We start from the raw sequence: 27,738 nt of genomic DNA, 5'->3' as shown, positions 1-27,738 counted from the left end.
GCCGCCGCCGCCCCGCCCGCCCCGCCCGTCCTCCCGCTGCGCGGCGCCGCCTGCCCCCCCCCCGCGCCCCCGGCCGCCGCGGCAACGAGCCCTCTCAGCTGCGGGCGCGGCTGCGGCCGAGCTCTTCGGGGAGCGGGGCTGTGCCCGCCGCGGCTGCCCCCCGCCGCCTCCCCGCGCCCGCGGAGACCGGCCCGTAATTAATGTCTCCGCGCAGAGCAATTAGCCTGCAAATCCCCTCGGAGACGCACACGCGGCCGCGCGAGCTGTGTGCCCGAAGGCGCGCGCGCGTGTGTGAGAGTGAGTGTGAGTGTGTGAGTGAGCGTGAGCGTGTGCCGGCGGTGACGACGGCAGCCCCCGAGCACCGCACGTGAATTCTTAATAACGAGGCACTGATCGTTTCGGCGGGCGGCGGCGGGATGGATGCGCCCCGCCGCGTTAGCTGCCCGAGGCTCCTCCGGCAGGCTGGGGAGACCGCGCCGCTCTCTCTACCGCTTCCCGAGCCGTTTTCCTAGGCTGAATTGATCCTCCTGGGGGAGCGGGGGGGCGGGGGGAGAATCTCAATTGCAAATACTGTTTGGAGTTTATTCGAGAGAGCGTCTGAGCTTTCAGATGCTCTTCCGTGGCTCCTGGTGGATGCTGTAAGGAGCCAGGATTGTGGTGGGTTTCGGCTGTGCAGGGAGTTGGGGTAGCGGGGGGGGTGGGGGAAGGAAGAGACACGATCGAGAGTAGCTGAGACTTTGTGCCCCCGTTGGAGAGATGGTTGAGTCCTCGTCAAGGTTGCTGTGGTATCCCAGAAACACCATTCACTCCGAGCTGTGACCGCGCACCATCAACAGCAACAACTCCGCTGCGCCTGGCCAAGGAATAGGAATTAGGAGCTCTCGAGAGTAATATGAAAGGGATCTGCAGAGGGGAAATCCGTGCAAAGGAATCGAAATTAGCAGACTTTTGGGAAAGGGGATGTACTAAATGTGGCCGGCTGGACTTCATCCTCGTGAAGAAAATGGAGATTAAAAGTGGATTTACATTTTGGAACCTCGTCTTTTTATTGATGGTTTCGTGTGTGAAAGGTAGGGTAGTATTTGAGGGGTATATTTTTAGGGGTGCGTTTGCTTTCGGTCAGGGCGTTGCAAGCTCTCGCCTTATACCAACGTGTATTTCAAAATATATTTCTCTCTTATTTTATATTTTTACCCTGGGTACTTTGCAATGGAAAGATATAAATGATCGCTAAAGCGGGGGGGAAAGAAGGAGTTGATTCAGAGCTCTCTTCGGAGATAGGAAATGTATTTGCTTGCCAGGCTTGGCGTTCAATGCAGTGACTGAGCTGGGGCTCAATAAATATTCTTGCAGTATGCTCAAACGGAGACGTGAGTTGGTTCATATAGCCTCTAACTAGTGTATATTCAAGCAAATCCCACCGGATGACTTTTCTAAGGTGATGATGATGGTAGTGTGTGTGTGTGTGGGGGGGGGGGGTTACCTACATTTCTGGTTTTCGGTCGAGCCACGAGCTCTTTGCGGGAATGCCTGTATCGATGCACTTATTAGTTTAACCCGTTGCGTGGGGAAAGTTACGGAGGAGCCCAGCGTGTGCGTAGCCGTCTCACAGCCCGAAATGCGCTTCACGCTCAGCTGTTTGTATGCATGCAGGGCTCCCTGGCTGTCGAGAAGGTGCGTTAGCAATTCAGCCTTGAAGGCATGGTCTGCCGCTGGGTGCAAAGATCGACACCTTTTCTCTTCCCTCCTTTGGTCCCTTTTCCCTGATGTACGGGGGGGCGGGGTGGGTGGGGTGGGAGGTTTTTTTCTCTTTTTTTTTTTTTTTTTTTTCGGAGCAGGGGCTGTTTTGCTTTCTTCCTGCTTCTGTGTTCATGAAAGGAGAGCAAAAAGGAAGCCTCTAGTTAGCGGCATAAATATCTTCACTAAGTCTGTGCTTGCAGACAGTTAAGGGAAATGCTACATGCAGAGAAAAGAAGAAATATGTGGCTTGAATAATGTGCACCTTCAAAATTACCCAGGCATCGCTAACCGGTGAAGTGCTGATCCCATCACGCGTGCCTTCAGTAAAAGGATCTATTCTGCAAGTCCCCACAGTCGGCTGCCTACCCGAAATAATCTCCCCTTGTTTGTGGCCAGTGATTAATACCTGATTAATCACCCTTTTATCCCCCTCCTCATCATCATCCCTCCTCCCCGCCACACTCATACATTTCCAGAATATTTAGTAGACATTATCGATCCTCTCCGAGTTTTTAGACTCGGTTCTCGCCTACAGAGGTTGCCTGCACGGGTGGGCAGGAGGTGTGTTGCGGGGGGGCGGGGGTGGAGGGGGGGCATTCAAAGGCGTGCCTGCCCAAGCTGGCTCTGCCTTGGATGAAACAGTTTATTGTAGAGCTTTGCAGCTGCTTGTCCCCCCATTTGCATCGCGTGGAAAAAGATAACTCGTGTTTCACGGAGAGGCTGTCGAGGGCTTTTACCTCATCCCCCGTTATCCCGGCGCGGGGGATGGAAGGGGAAGGGGCTGGCGTGCGACGTTAACGCGCGTTCTCATTCCAGCCAGCCTCCCTCCGCTCGCGTCTGTCGAAGCGAGCTGCTCCCTGCGCTTTGCCCCGCTCTGGAGGTCCGCGACCGAGACCGACCCGGGGCTCCGGGGAGCGTTTCCCCCCCCTGGTTCAGCCCGCTGTCATTAACGCCTTCCCCGTGCCGGCTGCCGTCGCTGGCGAGTCACGGGCTCGCTGCCTGCGAGGCGAGGCGCGCCGTGCCGCTCCGCGGCGCGCAGCGGGCGCGGAACGGAGGCGCCGGGGCTACCGGGTGGCTCCGGAGCTGCTGCCGAAGCAGCTGCTTTGTGAGCAGGAGTCGCGGGGCGGCAGCATCCTACAAAATTCGGGACTCGGGCGGTTCTCCCCGCGTCGCGGTGGCCGCGGGAGCGGTGCGAGTTTCCACGGCACCTGTTGAGAAGCCGCCTCGCTTGCCCTTGGGGGTGGGGGGAGGAAAAAACGCTGGGTACTGAGGGCAGAGCTGGGGCGAAGCACCTGAAACGGCCCAAGAGAAAGAGAGAAAACGGGCTTTGCGAAACTGGCCCTTTCTCTTCCTGCCCACGTACGGTCCCAGGGACACGCTGCGAAGCTGGTTCCTCTCTATTGTCAGGGCCTGAGCTTCCCAGGTGCTGACCCCAGCAGTTTCCATAGACTTCCCTCGGAGCGGGGGGTACTCCCAGCAACTGCAAATCCGGTAGGTCGGATTTTACACCCTGGGCGGGGGCTCCTTTAGGCAGCCAAACTCCATAGAGCTGGCTTAGGCTGAATGCAGCACTGCATCTATTCTGGGCGTTTATATTTAGTTCTCTCCCCACTCCGTGAATGAATACATTTTACCTTGATTTATATTCCCATTGTGTCAGCACACGCTTCGGCTCCCAGAAGCCTCGGCGGAGGCCAACAATGAATGAATACCTACCCATTTAAAACGTTCCAGATGTTGGGAGCAAGGTGACTCCCCAGATCCTGCATCTGCTCTACCATTGCCTGGCAAGGCCTTTTCACCACACCCCACCTCCCCAAGCTCTAGCCCATACCCTTCCTTGCTTGATCACCCTTACTGAATAGTCCAGCACCACATTGTAACACCCAACCTGTTGCTGAGGTTCCTGTCATCCAGAGCCCTTCCACAGCTTTGCTTGATATCTGCCTCTCAGGCCCTTCCTGCTTTTCTCATCGTCCTGTCACCATTTCTCCAGTCTCGATCCACAGCTATCCCACTGTTACAGGTGTCAAACTATCCCAGGGTGCTTACGGAGCCATGTTCATATCTGATTAATTATGCACTCCTCGTATATATCCATATAGACAAAAAAATTCTCCACGTTTATCTATAAATTTGTGCCTCTTTGGAACCTTGCGACAATACTTGGGAGGGCTTAGAAAAGGGAGAAGAAAGGAGAAAATGGGAGGAAGGTAATTATCAGAACTGCTGGGGAAGGGGTGATAGGAAGAGCTGGAGTACAGAGGAATTGTAGTTTCTTCAATGAATATCTAACTGCTTACGCAATATCTCATTATGCCGCAGATCAGTCTCCAACAAAATCTTTCTTGGATAGACATGGAGGAAAAAAAATCAAAGAAATGGCAGCATTGAAAAGCGAGAGAAGGCACAGAAGGCATTAAAATAAACAAGCAACCAAACACAAAACCCCAAACATTTAGAAAATACCAAGTAGGGTGATTCCTGGCCAGCTGCAGGGGATGATGGATCCTGTGCTCTTCCCTTTAGATGTGCAAGACACCTAGGAAAGATCCTTCCCCTTCTCCCTCACCCCCACACCCCCACACACGCCTGGGAGAAATGAGAAGAACCATTTAGGCACAGGAAATACAAACCAAGCTTGGAGGAGCAGGGAGTGGAAACCTCCACCAGACAACTCCCTTACAGAAAAGGGAGGAGAGGGGATTAAAAAAAAACCAACCAAACAAAAAAAAAACACCAAAAAACCTAAAAATGAAGCAACATCAGTGAGCTTTTCCTCCTGGGATTTAAGAGAGAAATCACTGATACCGGCACCCCTTCAGTTTGGCATGTCCCTTCACCAGAAAAATAAACAAATTAGAAAACGCTTCAGATCTGTTTGTGGAAGCAAGCCAGAGAGGAAATCAGGTGAAATGACCAGAGACCACAAGACTCCTCCATCTCTTCTGTTTAGCTGTCGCTCCGAGACAGAGAGCAGAGAGCACCAAGGTCTGCTCTTTTGTCTGCCTGGCTAAAACGAAGCTTTGCCTCTGCTGTTGTTCCTCTGTTCCCCTGTTGCAGTTGTGACAAGCGGAACAAGGGCAGCCTTCAAAATAAAAGGGAGACGAAGCAGTGAGATTTTAAACGGCTCGTTGACAGAAGAAGGGACGAGAAAATGGAAAAGATTTCCATTTCCACTGAGGGGTACCTGGCATGTGGAAATATTGAGCAGGGACAAAGCGTGCCCTGCTTCTTTCAGCCACCTCTGCAGTCTCCCTTCTCCCCCATTCCCACCTCAGCCCAGCTCCCTTCGGGCTCCGCCAGCTTCCCCCCCGCTCCCCCCCCCAGCTTCCTTCTCAGTCACTTGACTTGTGGGGTTACTGGTGTCTGGCTTTCCTCGGTGGGGCACGGGTGGTCGCAGCGAGGTGCTCGCTCTGTGGCCGAAGCGGAAACGGCTGGGCGAGTAGCGGTGGGCTCGGGTTTCCCCAGTTCCAGATGGTCGCTGCTGCTGCATCTTTGTGTGCGTGTGCGTGTGCGTGTGCGTGTGTGTGTACGCACGCAGGGGTGCAGGGAGACACTGACTAGCGAAGGGACGACGTCGCCCTTCCTTTTCAACTCCTCCGCACACGCTCAGCTCCTCTACGGTGCCTCTTGCCCATCAGCTCCCGCAGACCGCGCGGGGCTCCTGTGCACAGCACCTAAGCGATTTTTCCCAAGCTACACAGTTCTGCGGGGCTGCAGGCAAAGTTACCCCCTCTCACCCCCGCCCTTCTCCTTCAGTTCAGGGCTAAACCAAGGCTCCGCTATGCCCCCCGCTTAGCGCACGGCTCCTCCTCCTCCTCCTCTTCTGCAGGGGAGAACGAAGAAACACGCATCCCCTCGCAGCAGCAGCAGCAGGGACCGCTTCTCCTTCCCTTGCCCGGTGGCCTTTAGGGACCCGCAAAGGGCACCGAGGAACGTCGCCCGCAGTCTCCGCTTTTTCACTGCGAGAGGCAGCAGTCGCAAGGCGGAGCCGGCACGGAGCGGCGGCAGCCCGCCGGCAGGCTCCGCCCGCGCCCGGCACCGGCGCCGGCACCGGCACCGGCACCGGCACCGGCTCCGGCTCCGGCTCCGGCTCCGGCCTCAGCAGCCGCCCGAGGCCCCCGCACCTCCTGGGAGACCTTCTTAATACACTCTTCCGTCGTTTGGCTTTGCTTGCTTTAGCTCGGTGACTCCTGCAAGTCTTTTGTTTGCAAGTCTGAGGCAGCGTTAGGGTGGGTGGTTGCGGTATTTTTAAGATACAGAACTAGCCCCTCACTCCCTGAGCGCAATGAGCCCGTTCCTCGCGGGAGCGGGCTGGGGGCTCCAGGCAACCGCACAGGCTGGAGAGGGGCAGGTTGCATCTTCAACTCCCCTATCGACATCCCGACTTGTAAGCACCAGCCCACGAGACATAAAGAATTCTGTGGATGTGCTTTCAAATCCCTCCTTTTCCAAAACTCCTGTGCAATAAACGTAGCAGAAACTTGTAGTCTACCTGGTTTTTTCCTTGGGTTTTTTTATGGGATTTTGGTTGGTTGGTTTTGAGGAACAAATCAAGTAGGATCAATTGCCCATCTAGCGTAGTGCTCTTTATCTCCAACGGTGACTATTAGCAGTAGTCTAGGGAAAGATAGGAGAAACAGCAAGTACAGAGACACCAGCACATTATCCTGGATTTCAGCAGCCAGTAGTTTTGGGTCTCCCAAGCTAGAGGCTGCTTTCCAAACATCATGTTTTAAGAGGCATGGACTGGCCTGTGCTCCATCACTTGTCTATTCTCTCTCCTTCTGCCTCCCTTGCCTTGCCTTGCCTTGCCTTGCCTTGCCTTGCCTTGCCTTGCCTTGCCTTCCCTTCCCTTCCCTTCCCTTCCCTTCCCTTTATACCATTGGATTCATATCCTCCACCCTTCACGCTCTGCATCTGGCTGGAAGCACTGAATAGTGTGAAAGCTTGTAAAAAAATTGACTTTGTTATACCCAGTGTTGCTGATGTGCTGCACAGGTCAACCCCCAAAATTTGAGATTTGTAACCACTGAATGCACATGGATCTAGTAAAGAGAAAGAAAAGCAGAGATGTTTTTTAGAGAAATTTTAAAAGATTTTTGAAGTGTCCTGTGGGGATGGTTCAATTTGCATGATTGTAACACCCTTTCAGAGAAAAGGTTATGAAGAATAATGTAGCCTTCTATCCCTCCTTTTTTAAAAAAAAAAAAAATGTCTTGGATACTATCTGATTTTCAGAGGTATTGAGCATTTCTGATTTCAGCTGGGTCCAGTGAGAGCCTGGGGAACTAGTTAACACCTCTGAAGCAAGGCCAAGTGAGTCCATCATTATAATGCTGGGACAGAGAGAGACAGTAAAAGTCAAAGGAAAACATCTATAAAATAACTTAGAAATATATGTAAAATGTTAATTCTACAGAATCTGATAAATTGGACCTGGTAGGAGTAGGAAAGCCTTTACAATCTGCTGCAAAAATTGTTTTTCTCCTTCTCCACTAATAGAAAACTTCATTTCTAAGTCAACAGGCTTGTGACATCTCAGACTCAACTTCTTGCTGATGAGTATCATTCGGCTTGTATTTCTGGACATAAGGGTTAAGAGTGAAACAACAGAACAAAGCCCTTGTGGGAAATTATTTTACCAGTTACTCCAAAGCAATCTCCCAGGAAAGAACAGTCAGAGAACAGACAATTTGGTCTAAGTTGTTGGTTTTTTCTTAGACCCCTATAATTTTAAGGAAGCTCTTACTACACAAGATATTTGAAGAAGCAATATTTAAGTAACAAATCAAAGAGGTGTATGATAAAAGTAGTTATTACAAGGCTATAAAACTTACCTCACCATTTCGATTAAAGAATTTTCATGTTAAAGTTTATTACAAAATCCCAGAACGCTTACATGCTTTAAACATGTGCCTTTCAAACAACTTCGCAGAATGTTTCCTTCTCAATGAAACTGTACAATTTCTCTACCAAAAGAGAGAATCTTTATATTTATCAAAAATTCAAGGGACAACATTTGGCAATTATCTTGGACCTAGATTAGAAGGGTGAATGGTGTGTAATGTACAGGATGTCACCTGCCTCTTAAAAAAAAGCCTAGTAGTATTAGGAACATTTAATATCTGCTTCCCAACATCTAGCTTTTCTTCTGGGAAACTGAAGGGACAAGGATATTGGACTATGGGGAAGATTTTTTAAAATAAACATGCACACACAGACAGACATATCAGGGTTTTGTAGATGTTTACATTCAGTTGTTTACTTTTCCTGGGCAGATTTGCATTCATGGTCTCACTGCCTTGTTCTTACAGATCATGTAAGATTTACTATGGCTCCATAATTCCAGCATTATAAGTGCTGAATACCGTTGTAAATGTCAAAAAAGGAAATGGTGGAAATTCATTATCTCCTTCCAAGTGTCTGAAATGTTAGACAGATAAGTTTGTAGATTTAGGAACAGTGTTAGTCAGAGAGAGCGAGCCTCAACACATTGGGGAATGACATACAAGGGATTCCACCAGGACTGGTCCGCTAACAAGACTGTATTGTCAAAGAGCAAAATGGGATGCAACCAGCGCAGACTTAGAGAGATGGACTGCCCATTTTCCCTTGGATTCTACAAAAAGCATCATAGCATCATGTATCATTTTCATATTGTATCATAGAAATGAGGTGAATAACAGTAACTAACTTAACCACAGAAGGATTCACAGGGTGATGAATTTTCACCTCCCGAGGGCTGTAAATAACACAGATTATCTTTGCAGTAGGACTAAAGGAATCTGCAGGCTTGAGGCAGAAATGACTGAGTAATTACTTGAATTATACAGATGATGAATCACTACTTCTGACCTTGAATTCTATATTTTGTCTGTTTTCCATATTTACATATCTTACTAGCTTTTTATCTTTATGCATTATAACTTGCTTGGTTTCATTCTCATGGAATTGTGTATACACATATGTGTACACATACATATATAATATGCATATATAGAGATTATATTCATATATTTGGTTATGTTATGAAGAAATTCAACAGACTGCATTGTTAGCTTACAAAGGTGCAGGTAACAACTTGAAATGTATGTGCAAGTATCCGTTACCTCTTAATTTATTGTGTATTCCCAATCTCAGAAGAAAGTTCTACTATAATACATAACTGATTTCACTAACAAAACAAGAGTACAAGCTAGCAAATGTTAGGAGGAAAGCTTGATGAAAAGAAAAAAACCACCAGTTACTAAAAACACTAATAAAACCTGATCCTAGCATATTAACTAAAACAATTACTTATTCCCACTGATTTAGGAAATTTTTACTAAATATAGTTTCTATAAAACTGATTTTATTAGAATGAAAACCTCTAATCACCTTTCAAATAAAAAAAGAAGTATTTGTGCTATTTCATGTTTTATTTTAATACTTGTATTATCATTTAAAGAGGCTGACATATCACATCTCAGAGGTGGCTGTATTTCAGTGGCAGTTAAAATGATCCCTCTGTGATCATTATCTTCTTATAGAACTGTTTTCAGACTCAGAAAGTGGGTATCTGCAAGTGTAGTTTGGAGTCCTTAGCTAAAATAACCTACATAAATGCATAGTACAGATATTATTCTTGTTTCAACATAGTGTTGAGATGGAACTACTTGAATTACCAAACCTTTCCTCCACCGTTTAATCTAACCCAGAAGGAAAACTTCACATTCTACTATACTTAGCTTTCTTGATTGCTGTGCAATTTGCTTTGGGAATCGAAGCGTAGTCTAATTAAAACTAATCTTTTAAAAGTCTATACTAAAAGTTGTGGTGTTGCTTCTGTAGATCAGCTTTGATCCAAAGGTGAATGGAAGTTACAAAACAGGATATAAAATGAGCTTCTAAACTGCCTGTTTTTGAGCCCATAGAAAACAACAGGAAAGTCCAGAATACGACCTTTGAGAGTACATTTGCCTCTGCTTCTTTTCATACTGAGTTTTGAATTACAGTTTTCTGTACATACTTTTCATTTGACTTGGAAATATAAGTTATAACAGAAGCCATGTATTTTACAGTACACCAGAAATTTTCAATAGACGTGCTCTTTGGAAAACTCACATTGCATTATAAACACAAAGATTATGAAGTAAATTGTTTATGATTCTATTTAAGTAAAATAAATTATATATTTGGATACAGTCAGAAAATGCTCTGTCTTTCTACATTTTATTGATCATGTTAGCACTTCTGGGGATCAGTCCACTCGATTTGATGTACCGGTAGTACGCTAACACAGCGTCAGCTGTAGTACTTAAAACCACAGAGTACTCATGCTTTTTGTCAGGACATATGCTGAATTACAGCCAATTTACAACCTGGTTTCAACATTCCTTATTAAATTTTTGTTCTCCAGTAAAACATTTTAGAATTTGCGGAAGGCTGCTAATAGCTGCAGAGGAACTGGGAGGAACTGAGAAAATAGATTTCAGTTTAGAATGCTTTCAGAGATAATTATTAATGCAATTTGGTTTTACTTTTGTTGGATTATCATATATTCCAAATACATAGTAACATTTGAAAATGCTGAATTGTCTAGAAAAAACAAAGCACAAAAATAAGGGACTCTCCACATTAATTTTATTGTATTTATCTTCTGCTAGCACATTCTTTGTGTTTGCCACCATCTCAGAGTCTAAAAACATGTAATGTACTCAGCCAAAATCACAAGAGCTAAAACATACTTGAAAACAAAGGTCCAAATCCTGACTTTTGGAAAGCCTACCTGGTTAACCAAAGGTGAAGGGAAGAAAAGAAGAATAGGTCTTTTGCTACCTCACATGATCAAGTCAATGAATCAGCTCTGTGGTAAAAGACACTTTTTTCATGCATCTCCGGGTATATGTAGGAACACAGGCCCGCACACAGCCACATGCAAGTGTGTGTGCACGCCAGCACTTCTGGTAGCAGGCATCTGCAGCTGTGTGCTCTATCAAGAAGAACCTATGCTTAATTCATGACTATGCTCATCTTGTGTGTTTTCCCTTGAATATATCTATGCTAATTGACATTTATACTTAATCATTTGACTACTGCTACTGACTTTAGCAATGCTTGTTGCATGACATGGCAGTTTTAATGATCACAAGAGAAGAAATACATATATTTCGTAATTCAGAATGTATAACTGAAAGGGCAAGACATTTTCTCCAAAAATCTTTACATCAATATAGTGCTCACAAAAGTGCTTACCTGATTAGAAAATTTTCATCAGTCTGATGTATTGAAGCAATGATACAAATTGTACTTTAACAAGTGAATGTCTTAGCAATACTCATGACAATGATCCTTCCCTCTTAGGACTATTACTAAAATGGCTAAGATTTTTACAGCACTCACATTATTTACCGAATATGAAATCCTTTCATATGAAACTGTTAGAAGATTTCAGCTTCAATTAGACCCTTCAATAAAGGCTCCTGGAACTGAGAAAAAAAAAAAAAAATCAACATTTTACATTTCATGGGCTTGAAAAATGTTCTCTTACAACAGAAAGAGGGGAGCTAACTGCTCAGTCTTCAGTTTCTTGGTGTGATCTTCAACTTAAAAACAAATAGGAACATCATTACCTACTCCTTTCCACATTACTATTCAGCATATCTACCACTTCCATTCAGAACTCTTCAATAGCAGATCCTTTCTGTGAGTTCTTTTGAAGGAGGCCAATAATTTCCTTCACACAATTCACATAGTTACTAGCTTCAGAGACCTTGATAATATCACCTCTTTACCCTTTATTTCAGTCTTGGCAACTCCCTCCTGGGAAAATAAAATACCTCTGACATTTGGGAGAATATTTTTTTAGAGGTTTTTATAGATTCTATTTAATGAACTTTCATATATCATAAATTCAACCATATTCTCCTTATAGCAATTATAGACATCTTGTAAGAATGTGAATGTTATTATACTTCTTCAGTGGCCCAATTTTCTACCCAAGTACTTCAGCACTCTTGAGAAAGTATAATTTTCAGCTCCCTTCTGTGGAAAAAAAAAATAGACTAGCAATAGCATTTCTGTGTTTTTCATAGAGGATACAGTGCCAACAGAACCTCCCATGTCTTCTCATGCAAGGATAACAAGTTTCCCCTGACAAATAGGTGAGATACATTTTATTGGCATTTTCATTGTCAGCAGTGGAAAGTTGCACCAATCAACTATATAAAACAGTGATTTTTGTAAACATCTTGACAAACTTATGCTTCTCAGAGCTATTTATCTGAACTAGCAATGAGCAACAGAATCAATGTTTAATATAGAACAAGTTCAACAGCCTTGGTGACCCCTGCATGCCTGCCTCCATAACTTTCCTAAGGATATGCTTCCAAAATTCCTAAATCTTTCTACTACTACAATTGCAGCTCACTGAAATTTGTATGAGTTTCTACACTAATTTCAGCTAGTTTTAAATTAAGCTACCCATAAAAAGCCCCACTCTCCTAAGCTCTATCTATATATTTTTACTACACTCATATTCTAGCTCATCAGCTAGCTCCTGTAATTTTTCCCAATTTATCCAGCCTCCCCTGCACTTCTGGGCTCCCTTCCCAAACTCTTCCCACTCCACAAGTACCACTGGAGAACTCCCAAAAACATAAAGCCTGCAGTAAAATATAGAAAGTTCTCTTCAGTTTCTATGTCATTTGTAAAGTCTTTTTGTGGCCCAAAGTAATAACCATGTAAGGGTAATCTGTTAGGAAATTAAATATCCTCCTAGCCTTACAATCATCAGTTAGACTTACCAGCTTTTTCTGGAGGTTCTTTGTATTTTAAATCATCTGCAAGAAGGTGAGGGGAGATTGGAAGAGTGGAATTTCAGATATTTTTGTTTTCATTATTCAGTCTATTGTGCCTGTCTACAAGATTATTTTTTGGTAACCAAAATAAAACCTGTTCGCTCCAAACAAAGAAACTTCAAAACACATGATTAAAAAAAGTCAAAACCTAATAGTAACTTAAAGATAAAATCCTTACTTGCATAGAAATAAACACCATAGAATCAGATGGTTAAAATTTGGATACTTGGCATGTTTTGGAAATCCAAGATGTATCTTCTCTGTTTTTCAAGCTCCAATGTATGCAACGAAACTGTCCGTGTGACATGGTAAGGGAAATTTTACAGATCTAGTAGTAGTACTGTATCCTTTACTGACATCATTATTCTCTGACAACCAGAACAGACTAGTCAGGACTCTAAATTCTACAGAATTTCATAGATTAATTAAAAAAACCAAAAAAACCCCCCAAAAAAACCAAAAACAAAAAAACCCAAAAAACTAAAGGGAAAAAAAATCACATAGGGTAAAACAAAGCTAGATTTGTAGGAATTCTGTTACTTGCTTGTTCCAAGAATGACTGAGCATTTCAATGAAATCAAGAGAGTTTGCTATGTATCTGACTTGTGAATGCTGCTGTTCCAAATTGCTCCCTTTGGGGCCTCTTGTACTGGTCACCTCTTCGAAATCCATTGACAGCTGAGTTAACACAAATGTCTAATCTAAAGAGTCAGAGCGTGCCACAGATATCCGCTAAGGAGAGAATCTGCTCAGCAGAGCCTCTATAATTATTAAGAAGTCATTAATTGCCTGCTAGGATTTAGGGTAAGTCTGAGGTAACTATAAGGAAAATGGGTCCTTTATTAAAAATGAAGAACACAATGCAATGAGCATTGAATCATCATTAAAGAATTTGCAGATACTCCTGAAGATATAGCTGTACTTTAATGCTATCTATCTGAGATATTTTCTGAAGAACATTTTCTTCATTCTTATAAGGTGTGTGTGGGGGGGGGTGTTGCACTATTAAGCCAGTACACAGTGTCTTGTAGGTGAACATCCTCTGGCCAAACTGATTTGGATATATTTAGTTGCTAATTTTTTTTCTCCTCATCTGCTTCCTCCATGCTTCATTTGCACAAAGTTTATTTGCACCATCTCTTTTGTAACATACTTTTTCATGTTTTTAATTCACAGAGTGTTTGGGGCTAGATTCCTGTTCTTTGGCACACTTGGATGACTGTGCATGTTTTGAGAAGTATCATTGACTTTTCCTGTTTGCCCATCTCTTATCAGGATTTTCAATATGCCAGTTATCTTCTTGAATATCTGTATTTTACAATCTCAGTGCCTTTTTTTTTCTTTCTGAATTAATACTATTTTTCTGTCTCATTTCTATTGATGGCTCAATTAATGTTTATAACAGTGTTTCTATTGCATGTTGCTTGGTGGCTGTAAGTCTTCCCTTTCAAAGCTTCTTACTTCTCAAGTGAGAAGTGTATTTTTGAACAAGAGTGATTCAATTATAACCTTATTGAAATATTTACCAGTAGATTATTTTAGAGCTTGTCCCCACTGAAATGAAAAGAAGATTTGTCACTGACTTTTAGCAGAACAGAGCAGATTGTTATAACAAGCAAAATATTTCCTTGCGATGCAGAAGAGTTTATTTAGGATGTGACAGTTCGACAAAACTGCTCATACCATGCATGGAACTAAACTGATGAAACTGAAAAACTTTAACAGTTGAACTCCATCAGATTCTTTTTGGCCAGTAGCCTAAAATGGTATTAGAGCTAGTGGGCTAAGTAATTGACACTCTCAAAAAGCTTACAGGCTTTGGTCCATTTCTGTTCACTGTCTTATGATGGTAGTTCAGTGAGTCCTAAAAAAAATGTTTCAGACTTTAAGCATACCATCAGGTTTTATTATAGTTTTTGAATCCTATTGTAACTCATCATTCATTTATAAAGATGGCAGGAGAAAGGCTAGAATTGCAAGATGAGTGGAAATTCTAAAATCCACTTTAAAGCCTAAGGTAAATAATTTCAAAACTTTAGAAGAGAATGAGTCAACAGATTATTAACCAATCACATTTTTTTAACTGTGATTTGGTCTACAAGTTGGCAAAACCACATGAGAAACCCTGAGAGTTTAAAGTTTCTGGCTGATATCTAAATCAAAAACAGCTGAGCAGATTTAAATATTTTGTGTAAACAAATTTGCATCCAGGCTGCTAATCTGCATGCCAGTTTTCAGTTTGACATTTTCGGAAATGATGGAAAAATGCTAAGCCCTTAATGCTAAATGGAGTTCATAATGGAAATGCTGACAGACCCGTAATTACCTGTATTGTGATTCTGCTGAGAGCTTCTTTATCTGTCTAATCTTTCACAATGGAGTTAAATATATAAATTCTTGAAAGGAGGAAAAAAAAAGGAACTTTTTGTTGGAAATGCTGAACTGTAGCAATGCTGTACTTTCTTCCAGACATATACTTAATGGAGGTAGTAGTGACAAAGAAATTATCTGAAAAAAGATGTAGCATTTTCTGTGGAACTGTAAAAGCAACCAGTGATGCTTAAAAGTTTAACTTAACATTAATTTTTCAAACTTTTTGAGTCACCTTTCTTGTAAGGTATGAGTAAACAGATCCAATCAATAATTTTTAATATGGCAATGAGGAATTATCATAGAAGAAATCTGTCACTGACTTGACATGGCAAAAAAATCCGAAGCAACAACAAATCAGAAATAGTATTAGAAATAGTGTGGCCGGCAGGAGCAGGGAGGGGATTGTTCCCCTGTACTGGGCACTGGTGAGGCCGCACCTCGAGTACTGTGTTCAGTTTTGGGCCCCTCACTACAGGAAAGACATTGAAGTGCTGGAGCGTGTCCAGAGAAGGGCAACCAAGTTGGTGAGGGGCCTGGAGCACAAGTCTTATGAGGAGCGGCTGAGGGAACTGGGGCTGTTTAGTCTGGAGAAGAGGAGGCTGAGGGGAGACCTTATCGCTCTCTACAACTACCTGAAGGGGGGTTGTAGTGAGGTGGGTGCTGGTGTCTTCTGTCAGGTGGCTGGAGATAGGATGAGAGGAAATGGCCTCAAGCTGTGGCAAGGGAGATTTAGGTTAGATACTAGGAAAAAATTCTTCACTGAGAGGGTTGTCAGACATTGGAATAGGGAAGTGGTTGAGTCACCATCCCTGGAGGTATTCAAAAAGCGAGTAGACGGAGTACTCCAGAACATGGTTTAGTGGGCATGGATGATGCTTGGACTTGATGATCTTGAAGGTCTTTTCCAACATAAATGATTCTATGATTCTATGATTCTAACTAAAGTGTTTGGGAGAGCTGTTGAAGGCCCAAACATGAAGTCCCAACACAAAGAGTCAGGCTTGTAATCACAGTTTCACAGAGGTGCCTAAATGCAGCAAGAGTGCAAGCCTATGGACAGTTTCCAGTGTGCTTCTTGAGAGCTCCCAATTGGGAGTCCACAGAAATCCCAGCCCTTAGCACATTTGCTGCTGTTAATGCTAGTGGAGTTAAATTCTCTCATACGTGAAGTATGTGGGACATAGAACATAACCTACATTTCTGAACTCCAGTCTTGGACTTCCTATCTTATGGCTCAGCCATTGAAAGAAGGGTAAGAATCCATCTCAGCTCTGCAACATCTGACATAAGCACCCAGCCTCACTAGGTCAAGGCCCAAAACCACTGGAGAAGAGGGCTGTCTGTATATGTTGACTTCTCCATTAGACAGAAAAACCATAAATATTTTGCGGGCTGAATCAGAATGCATTTCATGGTACTTCTGAGGTAGAATGAGATTGTTTAGTATTTTAATAACAGACTTAAAAAATATATTTCTAAAGTTGCAGGAAATGGTACTGATTCTGTTGGAAGTACTTTTCTTTCTAGAATTTGAACTGAACTACTATTCCAAGGAAAGTGTTAGGGACACTGAGCTGTTGCAGTTCCCATGTTTCAGATGAGATGTTGCTGGCATGTCTGGTCCTGAAAGATTGCATGGTATTTTTCACAGAATATTGTTATTAGCCTTCATCTGCTGGCCAAATTCCAATTTGGATAATTACAGTCTGCTATCTAAATTCTCTAAGCAGAGTATGTTAAATAACCTTCTACACTTCCTTTCCTAATCTTCTGAGGGGCATTTCTGAGATTTATTAAATAATAGTTCTGCTTAATCTAAAAGGCAACTGCTTCTAAAGGCTAGGGGAAAGTGACTGTTTTAGAAAGTGCATTGAATCCTCACTGCTCAGTGATAAATTACACAGCAGCATTGGCAGTGCTTGCCATGTAGGAATAGTTCCCTAGCACTGTACAAAACCAAAAGGAAACTACCTCCTTATCAAGATAGCTTCAATTTAATTCAGAGTTGATGGAAACATCTTAGATAAACAATGAAATATATTTTAAACAAGAAGATGAGTGTGAGCCTGGAGAAATCTACATAGAAAGTTTTGGAAAAGTTATAAGATTTTGAAGGTTTAAATAAAGCTTTCTTGTTCAAGATGAGGGATAAATACACAGAACTGTAGTACACAGGACAATGTGGAAAAGTGTAAAGCTGTGCAAAACTTTGAATTTGTCTCAGATATGAAAGCAATCACAGGGAAAAAATTGGTTAGTGAAGCCAGTCATGAAGCCAAGTCTCAGTTTTGCAATAAATGGATGAAAAGGAAACATTTCAGTTATAGTTGAGTAGCACATTTTGCTAAGTATATCCTAGTTCAGTCTTTCACATATGAGTTCAGTCCTTTGTTTCAATGTGAAAAAAGAAAAGAAAATAAAAGAGATGATAAAATAAGTAAAAGAAATGAAAAGAAAAGAAAGGGAAAAGAAAAAAGAAAAGAAAAGAAAAGAAAAGAAAAGAAAAGAAAAGAAAAGAAAAGAAAAGAAAAGAGAAAAGAAAATAGAAGAAAAGAGAAAAGAAAAGAAAAGAAAAGAAAAGAAAAGAGAAGAAAAGAAAAGAAAAGAGAAAAGAAAAGAAAAGAAAAGAAAAGAAAAGAAAAGAAAAGAAAAGAAAAGAAAAGAAAAGAAAAGAAAAGAAAAGAAAAAGAAAAGAGGTTAGAAAGGAGAAAAAAGAAGACTTGAAGTTCAATATTAATCACATTAATGTTCACAATGTTTTTGAACACTCCTAATTATTGGACCAGTTTAAGGGTAATTTGTGGAGCTTCAGTTCATCATTCCCTCAAAACCTGATGTTTTCTTCTCCATCTCTGCCCCATGGTAAATAGCAACATTGACCAAAGTAAGAAAGAGATAGGAAGCAAAGGGACTCCACAGAAAAGTCCGGCCTCAAAGGATGCTCTGATGTTCAGTATCTCCATCTTTTCCCTGTGCCTGTTGACACAGCTATGTTAAACTAGAAGAAACCCTCTCCCATATAATTTCTTCCAATCTTATTTTACTTCCCACAGAATACCCTCTATCTATCAAGCCAGAAGAAGATTCTTCCTCTCCATGAATAAAGGACAGCAGTGTCGACATTTTTGATCATGGTTGTTCGACCATGTATTTTTTAAACTCCCTACAGGCTCACGGGGAAACTTTATTTTTGTGGGGTTTACACAGAACAATTCAACATACTTAATACAAGCTCATAACAATTCTATGGCTGCTCGTACTGTTTGACATTATTTTAGTTCAAGACAAAAACATTATAATAATGCTCACATACTCTCTCATGTCTGCTTAAACTACATCTAAGCTCAGTCCCATCTGTTTAAAAAAGCACAATACCAAGAGCATTTTGCATAATGCTACATGTAAATTAGGTATTCATAGGATTGATGCATGTCTGGATTGAATGGAAGCAGAGTTTGTGTTTATTGCCCTTTGAGAAATCATTTAAATCTGATTTAAGCAAACAGTGTTGTTACAGTGCAGATGTTTGTTGTGACTGTGATCTCAAAACTTGATTTCTATATTTCTCTGATGTTACAGAAGCACAGAGACCTTTTTGGCCTGATTATCATTATGACTTACTGTTGCCAGAAACTGCATTAACTGCTATTTTGGAGTGTCCTCCATAGAGAATTTTCATTAGCTTATTTTCTTGTTTGAATACAAAATTAATAAATATGAGTGTAATACAATATGCACAGTTCCAAACCAAATAACTGCATTCTTACAGGTAATGATCAGGAGAAAAAAAGAATAAGTTAATTTCTCTGTTAAACGGCTTTGTTATCTGTGGGTTAGTAAAACCTCAGGTACTTTGGTTTGAAATTTACCACTAGATTTAAAAAAAAAATAAATATCAGGATATACACTGTAGTATGAAATGCACTTTGAAGTCTTCAGTTCTTTACAGTTGTATAAGAAATTGGCTTCAAGGGAATTGCTACTGTCCTTTGCTAGAGAAAAACAAAAATAAAATCTTGAAGTTAGTGGGTCAAATATCATCTGCTTTAATTACTTTAAACAGATGGAAATCATGAATAATTATTCATAAAAACCTATTTATATGCCCTTTCTAGGGTTATTATTGCAATTTTTTTTTTCAGTTACATAAATAGCAAAGTAAAAAAGAGCAAGTAATATTGCCTCATATCTGCACATTAAGAAACAACAGTGGTTTGTTTTATAACTGTTCTGAGAAGCTGGGTGGGTCCAAATCCAGTGCAGATGGCACAAAAAATCTAATGTTTAAGATCAACCTGTATTGAGGGATTTATTCCCAAACTTCCAACTACTTCTTCAATTTTATCATTGTGTTTCATTAATACATGCTGTTAAGAGGGGAAGTAAGTTTCTGGGAATTAGATTTTTCTCTAGGAGAAAAAAATGACTCTTTTCAGATAAACTCTCAGATAATGCTTGATTTCTACCAGCTTTGGTGAGATTTAAATGTACATCTTACTGATTTTTCAGTATTGGGCTATGAATCTGTTACTGTACACTTTGGGAATGATACTCTGCAATATTTTCAAAATTGCCAGAATAAGAGTTCTTTCATACCTGGAAGAGATACTTTTTCTGAGAATTATCCCACTTTCACATTTATATTACTTTTCATTTTGCATTTATATATGGGTTATTTCTCAGTTTCAGCTCATTAATATATCATGTCTTGCATCTGAAACCAAACATTTCCCTGCTGTCTAGCGGAGTGAATAATCTTATTTCAAATGCTAAAATATGCAAAATCTTGAAACCAGAACTGAACAACTGTATCAACGTTGCCATTTAGACTCATGCATCTGCTCAGTGGCTCATCCTTCTGAGCTTGCTGACCATCTATGTTAGCTTCTGAAACTTCCTCTGTGTCCATTCATGCAATTCATGGAATATCACAATACAAGCAAACTTACACAGTTACAAGTGCTGAAATAATTTACTTCCTACAATCCATCAGCATGTTTCAGCTGGGAGGCAGCAGGTTCTTGAATTGCTGTTACACAACTACAAAATAAACACATGAGCATGTGTGTTTCCTCTTTCACTTACTCCTGGCTGTGAACTCAGTCCTTTGTAATACCATATTTTTCTTTTTTTCTTATTTCTGTCAATTCCTAAAAAAAGTTTCAATTTCAGAAAATGGGAGGTAAAAAGGGAGGATTACGCAAGTGCCTCTCATTCTACAAATTTCAAAGACTCAGATATAAATTTGAGAACATAAGTTCTATATTTGCAAAAACAATAAGAAAAAGTAGTTGTTACCTGTTTCTGCATTTTGAGAAAAATGTACTGTAGGCTACTAGTTAACTGTAACTAAATTAAGGATCTTAGTTTTGCCTTTGAAATATTAATTTTCCTCCCCAATACAATTCAAACACCTATGTACTGAAACTGCTTATGCGACCTCACCAACATCAATTTTTGTTACTGTTGCCATAATAATCCTTGTGCTAGGTTTTTGGTTGGTTGGTTGGTTGTTTTGTTCTCATTTGAGAATAGTTTGGGGATTCTTTTTATCTCAGCATAATTCTCAGCTTTCACAAGCAAGGGATGACTTTCCCTGTTGTGAGTGAGAAAGCAGGAAAAAAGAGCCAAACGATCCTTGTGTGTGCATTTAGGGCAACATGTTCTGGCCTGACTCCAGAGACGCTGCTCTGTAGAGACAGATAAAGGGCAGTTTGAATTTCGGTTCCTAATACACTTTATGATCCTTTGGGTTAAAAGTTGCTACTGCCATGCAAACATTAGTTCAATAGCAAGCCATACAATTCTTTCAGGTACCCTCCCATTGTTTTCTCCCCTTCGCTGGGAGGTTTTTCCACCAGTGAGCCAGACGAGCCGCTCACCTGTACAGAGCAAGTGGTCCTGCAGGGAATGCTGGATGCTCCTCCACAGAGCACAAAGCAGCCGTGCAGAGTGGAGCATCCTCTCTGCTAAGTAGGCCATTTCCCACCGTATTATAACAATTTCACACTACGTTATATTGTGAGCCTTAAATGATTGAATGTCGCCTTTGAACATTCAAAGGTTTCCTACTATACTAGCTCACTGTTATTGCTTTTTACATTGCCTTATGGCAAATTAGTGGAATATACTGTAAGAAAAGGAAGATCATCAGCATCTTATTTGCATACAAACATCATATTATTTTCAAATTATCCTCTTTATGCTTCTCATTTTCCTAGGATGTTTTCTTCAGCCTGTATGAAGTTTTCCCATTCTATCTGTATTGTCCTATTAATGTTTTGTTCCGTAACATAACAGATTTTTTTCTACTTTTATTCCCTCCCTGAATATAAGAGCTAATTTACGCAATAGTGAGAACATCAGCGATACTTCACTATTAAATTTTACCAATTTATACCAAGCTAGTTAAAAAAGTTAACACAAAAGTGATACAAACTTTCAACAGAAATGCAACTCTTCACTTTCTCACTGCATAGAAAATGTTTGAGGATGGCTTCAATATTCCTGTCATTGTCACTTTGCCTAAAATGTATAGCAAATTTCTCAGGCTCATAATGCCTTTGGCAACAGCCCCTGTGCTTTCCCCTCCACTAGAGAAGAACAAGAAAATGCAGTCATGATGAAGGCTAGTTTCCCTAGCAGCCGGCTTCCTTACTCTAGTATGTTCATGGGTCTCTTTGGCTCATGCCTGTTACTGTATTGTGCTTGTGTTGTATGAAATCATTTGTACTTTGAGGGACATGTGAATGATAAGGGAATGGGAGGTGATTTTTCCAAGACGAACATAATGAAAGAAAGCTAAACTATGTACAGTTACAAGTGCCTTCATTATTGGTAATGTCTGAACTGCAGACATGCTGAGACATAATGGGGAATTGCAGCTTCAGGGAGCCATCTGTAGATCTCAATGCAAAATCATTCAACCCAGCAAAGTTAAAGCAGAAGGAGGTCTATTTTAACTTTTTTTCAGCTGCAAAAAGATTTTCTAAGGAAGTTTACAGCAGAATAAATGTATTTCCATTCTACCTCACTTCTGCCTTGTATTGACCAACCTTCTTTAAGCAGTGACCCGGTTTTCATGCAGTATGTGATATTAACATTATATCTCTGATAGCTAAAATGGTAATGTGTTTCCTGAAGGACACTTTGACTGCAGCTTTTGAAAATAGGGAAACATGCAATTATGACATTTCTTAACTTATATATTCTTGAGTTTACTCCCTGAAAAATGTCTCAGGTAGCCAGTGTTAGTGTTTATAATGGTAAGTGTCAGAACCTTACTGTGTTAGCAGTGAGAAAAACTCTTTGAAGCAGACTCTTTTGTCCATTGCCTCATGCCTATACATGTCAGATTAGCAAGGGCCTAAAATATGTAGAGAAACAAAACAAAATAGTTTTTAATGAAAATGTTAATTGCCTCATATTCTACATACGGTAAGTACTCTAAAGTGAGTCATTAAAGAAATTAGTGTAACAATCAGCTTTAGTTACCATTTGCTCAGCCATTTCAATAGGGAGGAAGCAGAGAACAAAATAACTACTAAATAAAAGATCCTATAGCAAGCCTTAAAACACAATATCTTACAGAGATTACCATACATACCACACTATTTCTGGATTACATGCAGTTCCTTGCACTGCCAATTACTCAAACAAACAGCACTACAGTTCAGCATTGTGCTAAGTATGAATCCAAAGTTCACTGGGCCCATTGTAGAATTCACAGGGCTCCAGGTCCATAGCACTAGCTAAAAATAAGCAAAATAGACTTCACAGATATAAGTAGTGAAACATAGGTAAATCCAGCACTAATCGTTTAGATCTTGAACATACAGAAATATTTCCTTTTCATTGCTGAAAAAGAAATTACAATGTACAATCATATAATCATGGTTTGACTTTCAAAATAAACCACAAATGTTCTATATGTGAACTAGTGGGAAGGGAAATAGGTGTGTAGGGGAGAAGATGACACCCAGGCAGATGATCTGCCCAGTGATTTGGTTTATTTTTATTCTAAAATACCGTTCTCAGTTCTCTCTACTACTGATCAGGAGCAGCATGTTTAAAAACTGCACTTCAGGCAGTGTCATCTAGTAAATATTGGCACTGTTTCGAGGTGTTAGTAAAAAAAAAAGCATCTTTCACAGAATACTAGTTTTCTAATAATCTCTGGCACAGCTAACTTTTTCTTAAAGGATTTGCATAATGCTCCTTAGACAAAAAATGTGATAGTCCTTTCTAGTTAGTAGATGTTGAAGTATGTTTAAAAAATGTGATAGTCCTTTCTAGTTAGTAGATGTTGAAGTATGTTTAAAAAATGTGATAGTCCTTTCTAGTTAGTAGATGTTGAAGTATGTTTAAAAAGCTTTCATGCTGACTATGAAGATTATAATTGCTTTTGTCTTTTCAGTCTCTGTCAATATGTTAGCTCTCACATATATTCATACTATTAGTGGGATGTAAAACATTTTGTGGTAATTAAGACTCAGACCCAGTTTTCTCAGCGGCTTCTCTTCATCATATGCTCAGTTTCAAAGTGATTTATTAGAAACTGGGATTATTTGTTAGATTCACTCTCTTACCTAGTAACAGCTGCCTTACCTTACTCATTTCTAACTGAATTCTCTTATTTATATGTCAAATGTGGTTTTCTCCATCTTGGGATAGCAGCCTTACTTTCAAATACAGACAATGCAACAATGACACAAAGATGCTATAGTAGGAACTCCTGGTCCAAAAGTCCACTAAGAGAATATGAAGTGATAGTAAAATACAGATGTAGTATATGTGAAGTAGAACTGGTAGGAAGAAAAAAGAAGAGGAAAAATGTTCCCAGCATAAATTCTAGAGGTAGCTGATCCAGAACAGGTGGATTGTTGTGATTCTGAATATTTATGATTTTTTAACTCTATCATGCATTGTCCTTTGTATTATCTTCTATCACACATTTATTAACCGTTGTTATTTTATCAGTATATTAAGTCCATGCAAAATCTTCAGTCGTTAGCAGTACCACGCATTAAATTCACACATGTCCTTCAATGCCACTTGTAGACACCTTTCGGTCTGCCAGTCCTAGGTAAATTGGGTAGACTTGGCTGATTTTTGTTTACATGATGAACATCCTGCTTATCAAGCTGTAACCTATTGTTTATCAGTATCATACTTGAGATACTTTCTACTTTCTACATTCAAACTGTTGCTTTGATGTGTTCAGTTGCTAGGGAAAAAAAAAGATAGCCAATTCAAGACAAACAAAAAAAAGCTGAGACAAAGCTATACCTTGAAATTAAACAATACAGATATATATTTTTTAATTTAAAATACCTTTGTAGCTTACAAAATATCTGACAGATAAATAATGCATCAGAAAGAAAGGAGAAAAGGAAAATATCTACAGCTAAAGCATGTTAATCTAATGTGTGAATGCACGTAAACTGATAAAAAGTACAGGGGATCTAGTAGAGTGAGCAGACCAGCTCATTTAACATAAGGTCTTGCTGACAAGTTTGGTTTCTTTTTGTTTTTTTCTTCCTTGGGATTCTTTCAACTCTTTTCAACCTCTGTTCAAACCATTTTTTCAATGCACTTAATTCTTTTTGCCACAGTCTTTAAACCACCTTGTCACGGTTTAACCCCAGCCAGCAACTAAGCACCACACAGCTTCTCACTCACTTCCCCCTCCCCCCCCCAGTGGGATGGGGGAGAGAATCAGGAAAAAAAAGTAAAACTCATGGGTTGAGATAAGAACAGTTTAATAGTACAGAAAGGAAGAAACTAATAATGATAATAATAGCAATAATAAAATGACAAGAATAATAAAAGGGTTGGAATAAACAAAACAGGGGATGTACAATGCAATTGCTCACCACTCGCTGACCAATGCCCAGTTAGTTCCCAACAGCCATCCCCCCAGGCCAACTCCCCCCAGTTTATATACTGGGCATGACGTCACATGGTATGGAATACCCCTTTGGCCACTTTGGGTCAGCTGTCCTGGCTGTGTCCTGTGCCAACTTCTTGTGCCCCTCCCGCCTTCTTGCTGGCTGGGCATGAGAAGCTGAAAAACCCTTGACTTAGTCTAAACTTTACTTAGCAACAACTGAAAACATCAGTGTGTTATCAACATTCTTCTCGTACTAAATCCAAAGCATAACACTGTACCAGCTACTAGAAAGAAAATTAACTCTATCCCAGCCAAAACCAGGACACACCTCTAGTTTTGCAGTGTCATCTCTGGTACAGGTTGGGTATTACTGAATGCAGTTTTCTAGATATGACTACACCATTAATATTAGGTAATGGCTTTTCTTAATGATCTACCTGATGTATTGATATACCACCCCATGCTTTAGTAGCTAGCAGTGCTATAATCTTTAATGCATGTTTCCTTATACCAGTGTCATGAGAGAATACTATTACCTGTTACCTTGCTTGCAGATAGAAAGTCTTTCTGCAAGTTAGTTATGGGCCAGACTTTTTAGGGGTACTTAGGTACCTAATGATCCAGGCAAGTTCCTAGCAGAACTGACAGAAACCTAAATGTCTAAGTCCCATTATTTCAGTAGGTATTAGGTACTACATTTTTCAAAATCATGCTGTGGCTTACCTGGATTTCCAGACCCTAAATACCTTTTAAAAATTCTAAAGAATTTTTAAAATGTCCCAAGTAACTTCCCAAAGTTACAGAAGTGTTTGTTCAAGCAGAAAGTTGAAGCTATGTCTACTGATTCCAGGACACCTCTGTTAACATTGGATCTGTGATAAATTCTCTCCTTTTATATGAGTAAATGTAAAATACTAAACATGTTATCTCACATATCTTACTATGTATAAGGGAATAATCTCCAAGAGGTTTTTCAATATTATTTTAAATTACTATTTTTTTTCTAATAAGGTATTAGACTGCATACCACTTTTCAGTACTCAACTGCCATCCACCTAAAATAATCAGACTAGTGCAATAATTCATAAAATGGAAGTGACACAAATATCTAATTTTTAGGTGTTACTTTTTCTGACAAACTTAAAAATCATCCCCTTTACTATGTTAAAGCATTAGATGAAGATACTTACCAGTGATACACCTGTACATACAGTCAAAACCCTTGGAAAATGACACATATACAATGAATGCATATGAGAATCAGTAGTATTGATTAAAATATACAGATAACTGTACTTCCATAACATATGTGCAAGATCTGGTAAATTGGTAAAAAAGGAATTCATATTGCTTTTTTTAAACATGCTTTAGGAATGATCCCTTTTTCAGATACTTCATTGCAACAATTTCTCCAAGCCTAGTACCTGTCAAGCAGCCGGTGAGCTGAGACCACCACACATTATGGTGATTAGCACCATCTCATTATCTGTTTGTGCTCCCTAGTCTGCATGTACTTGTGCTATCCTGTTTTTTGTTTAGACTGCAGTCTTTTCAAATAAAAATCTGCATCTTTCCTGTCTCTATGCAGTGTGTAGCACAACATACACCTTGTATATGTCAATATTTCAGGAGTATTGTCACATACTAATGGTGGAAGCTATGCACATAGTTAATTCAGTGGGTCTAATTATCTACTGCTTCGTGCTTTTAAAAAGCCCAGTTGCTATAAATGATACCAAATCACAATTTTGCATTTCGAATGGCAATAGCAATTTATGTCCTTTTTTCAAAGACATTCATGACAAAAGCAGATTCACAGAAATGAAGAATCAAACCTCATGTCTGTGGAGTTCTTGGCCTGAAAATAAACTGGACTTCAACAGTTTTTAATCTCTTAAGCATGTTTCAGTAGACTGGCTAATGATTAATCAAAATGCATGCAAGAATAACCTACCTAATTAACTTCAAAGTTGGCTGGGGTTTTGTTGGTTTTGTTGGGTTTTTTTATATTAAAGTCCAAAGTGGAAAATATTTCTCTTGAATGTCACAAACAACTTCATACTTTAACTGGAACTTCCTCATATTGTAACCAATTACCAACCTGTAATGAAGAAAAATTTGGTGGTTTCTTGAAGGATTTTTTTCTAGCATGAACTAATGAACAACAGATTCTCATTTGATAGATATTTGGTAAAAATATGCCTACGAATCTGTAAATATTCTGATCTTTTCTCAGATATGCACTGGGAAGGTCTGTATATTTGTCCATATTCCATTTAATACAAGTGGAACACCTATCTTTGCCAGACATTAATGGTAATTTTGACATCTGCACGCTAAACTCCCTTCCCTGGGCTGCAGAAAAATGCACCTAGCTACACAATACACTGAAACATGCAGAAATCTCAGGAAAAAAAAGGGCCAAACCTTCCCCGCCCCTTCGTTATCAATTCAAATCTGTATGTAAACAGGCCAGACAAACAGCCAGTATCGAATGATCACTGTTGTAATAAGGAACACACTAAAATATTTATTATTATGTTTCTCCACTACATTGGTATTGTTTAGTCACAAATAGGTGTGTAGGATACTATTTTTTAGCTCCATCTTTTAATAGTGCTTATAATCATTTTGCAGTGATAAAAGGGGCTGCAAGGTCATAGAAAATCAGACCAGATGCAGAGTAATGGACACTTAGGCTCCAGTAGTTGTCTTGCACTTTCACATTTCAGTGTCTCAGGTGTACCTAAATGTTTTGTCCCGACATGTAGTTGCTATATCCATTACAAGTTCAAATGAATATAAACATTACATCACCTTTTCTTCTGAGCTTTGGAGGGTTTTGTCCATGTTTGCTATAGCTGTATTGGCCAACAGCTATCATAATAG

At 40.3% G+C, this 27,738-nt stretch overlaps 1 protein-coding gene across 3 annotated transcripts in view; it reads left to right on the top strand.

The window, feature by feature from the left end:
* The first annotated feature begins 757 nt into the window (after positions 1 to 757).
* The window catches only part of CSMD3 (CUB and Sushi multiple domains 3), a 767,893-nt gene continuing 740,912 nt past the window's right edge, over positions 758 to 27,738 (top strand). For all 3 annotated transcript variants that reach the window (XM_049824473.1, XM_049824463.1, XM_049824457.1), the window contains exon 1: positions 758 to 1,070. In XM_049824473.1, coding sequence (XP_049680430.1) covers positions 893 to 1,070 — 178 coding nt within the window. In that variant the 5' untranslated portion in view covers positions 758 to 892. The remainder of the gene's footprint in view (positions 1,071 to 27,738) is intronic.

This window comes from Accipiter gentilis, chromosome 2 (assembly GCF_929443795.1).
Source record: "Accipiter gentilis chromosome 2, bAccGen1.1, whole genome shotgun sequence".
Classification (NCBI taxonomy): Eukaryota; Metazoa; Chordata; class Aves; order Accipitriformes; family Accipitridae; genus Astur; species Astur gentilis.
This window is presented reverse-complemented; position numbering and strand designations above follow the sequence as displayed.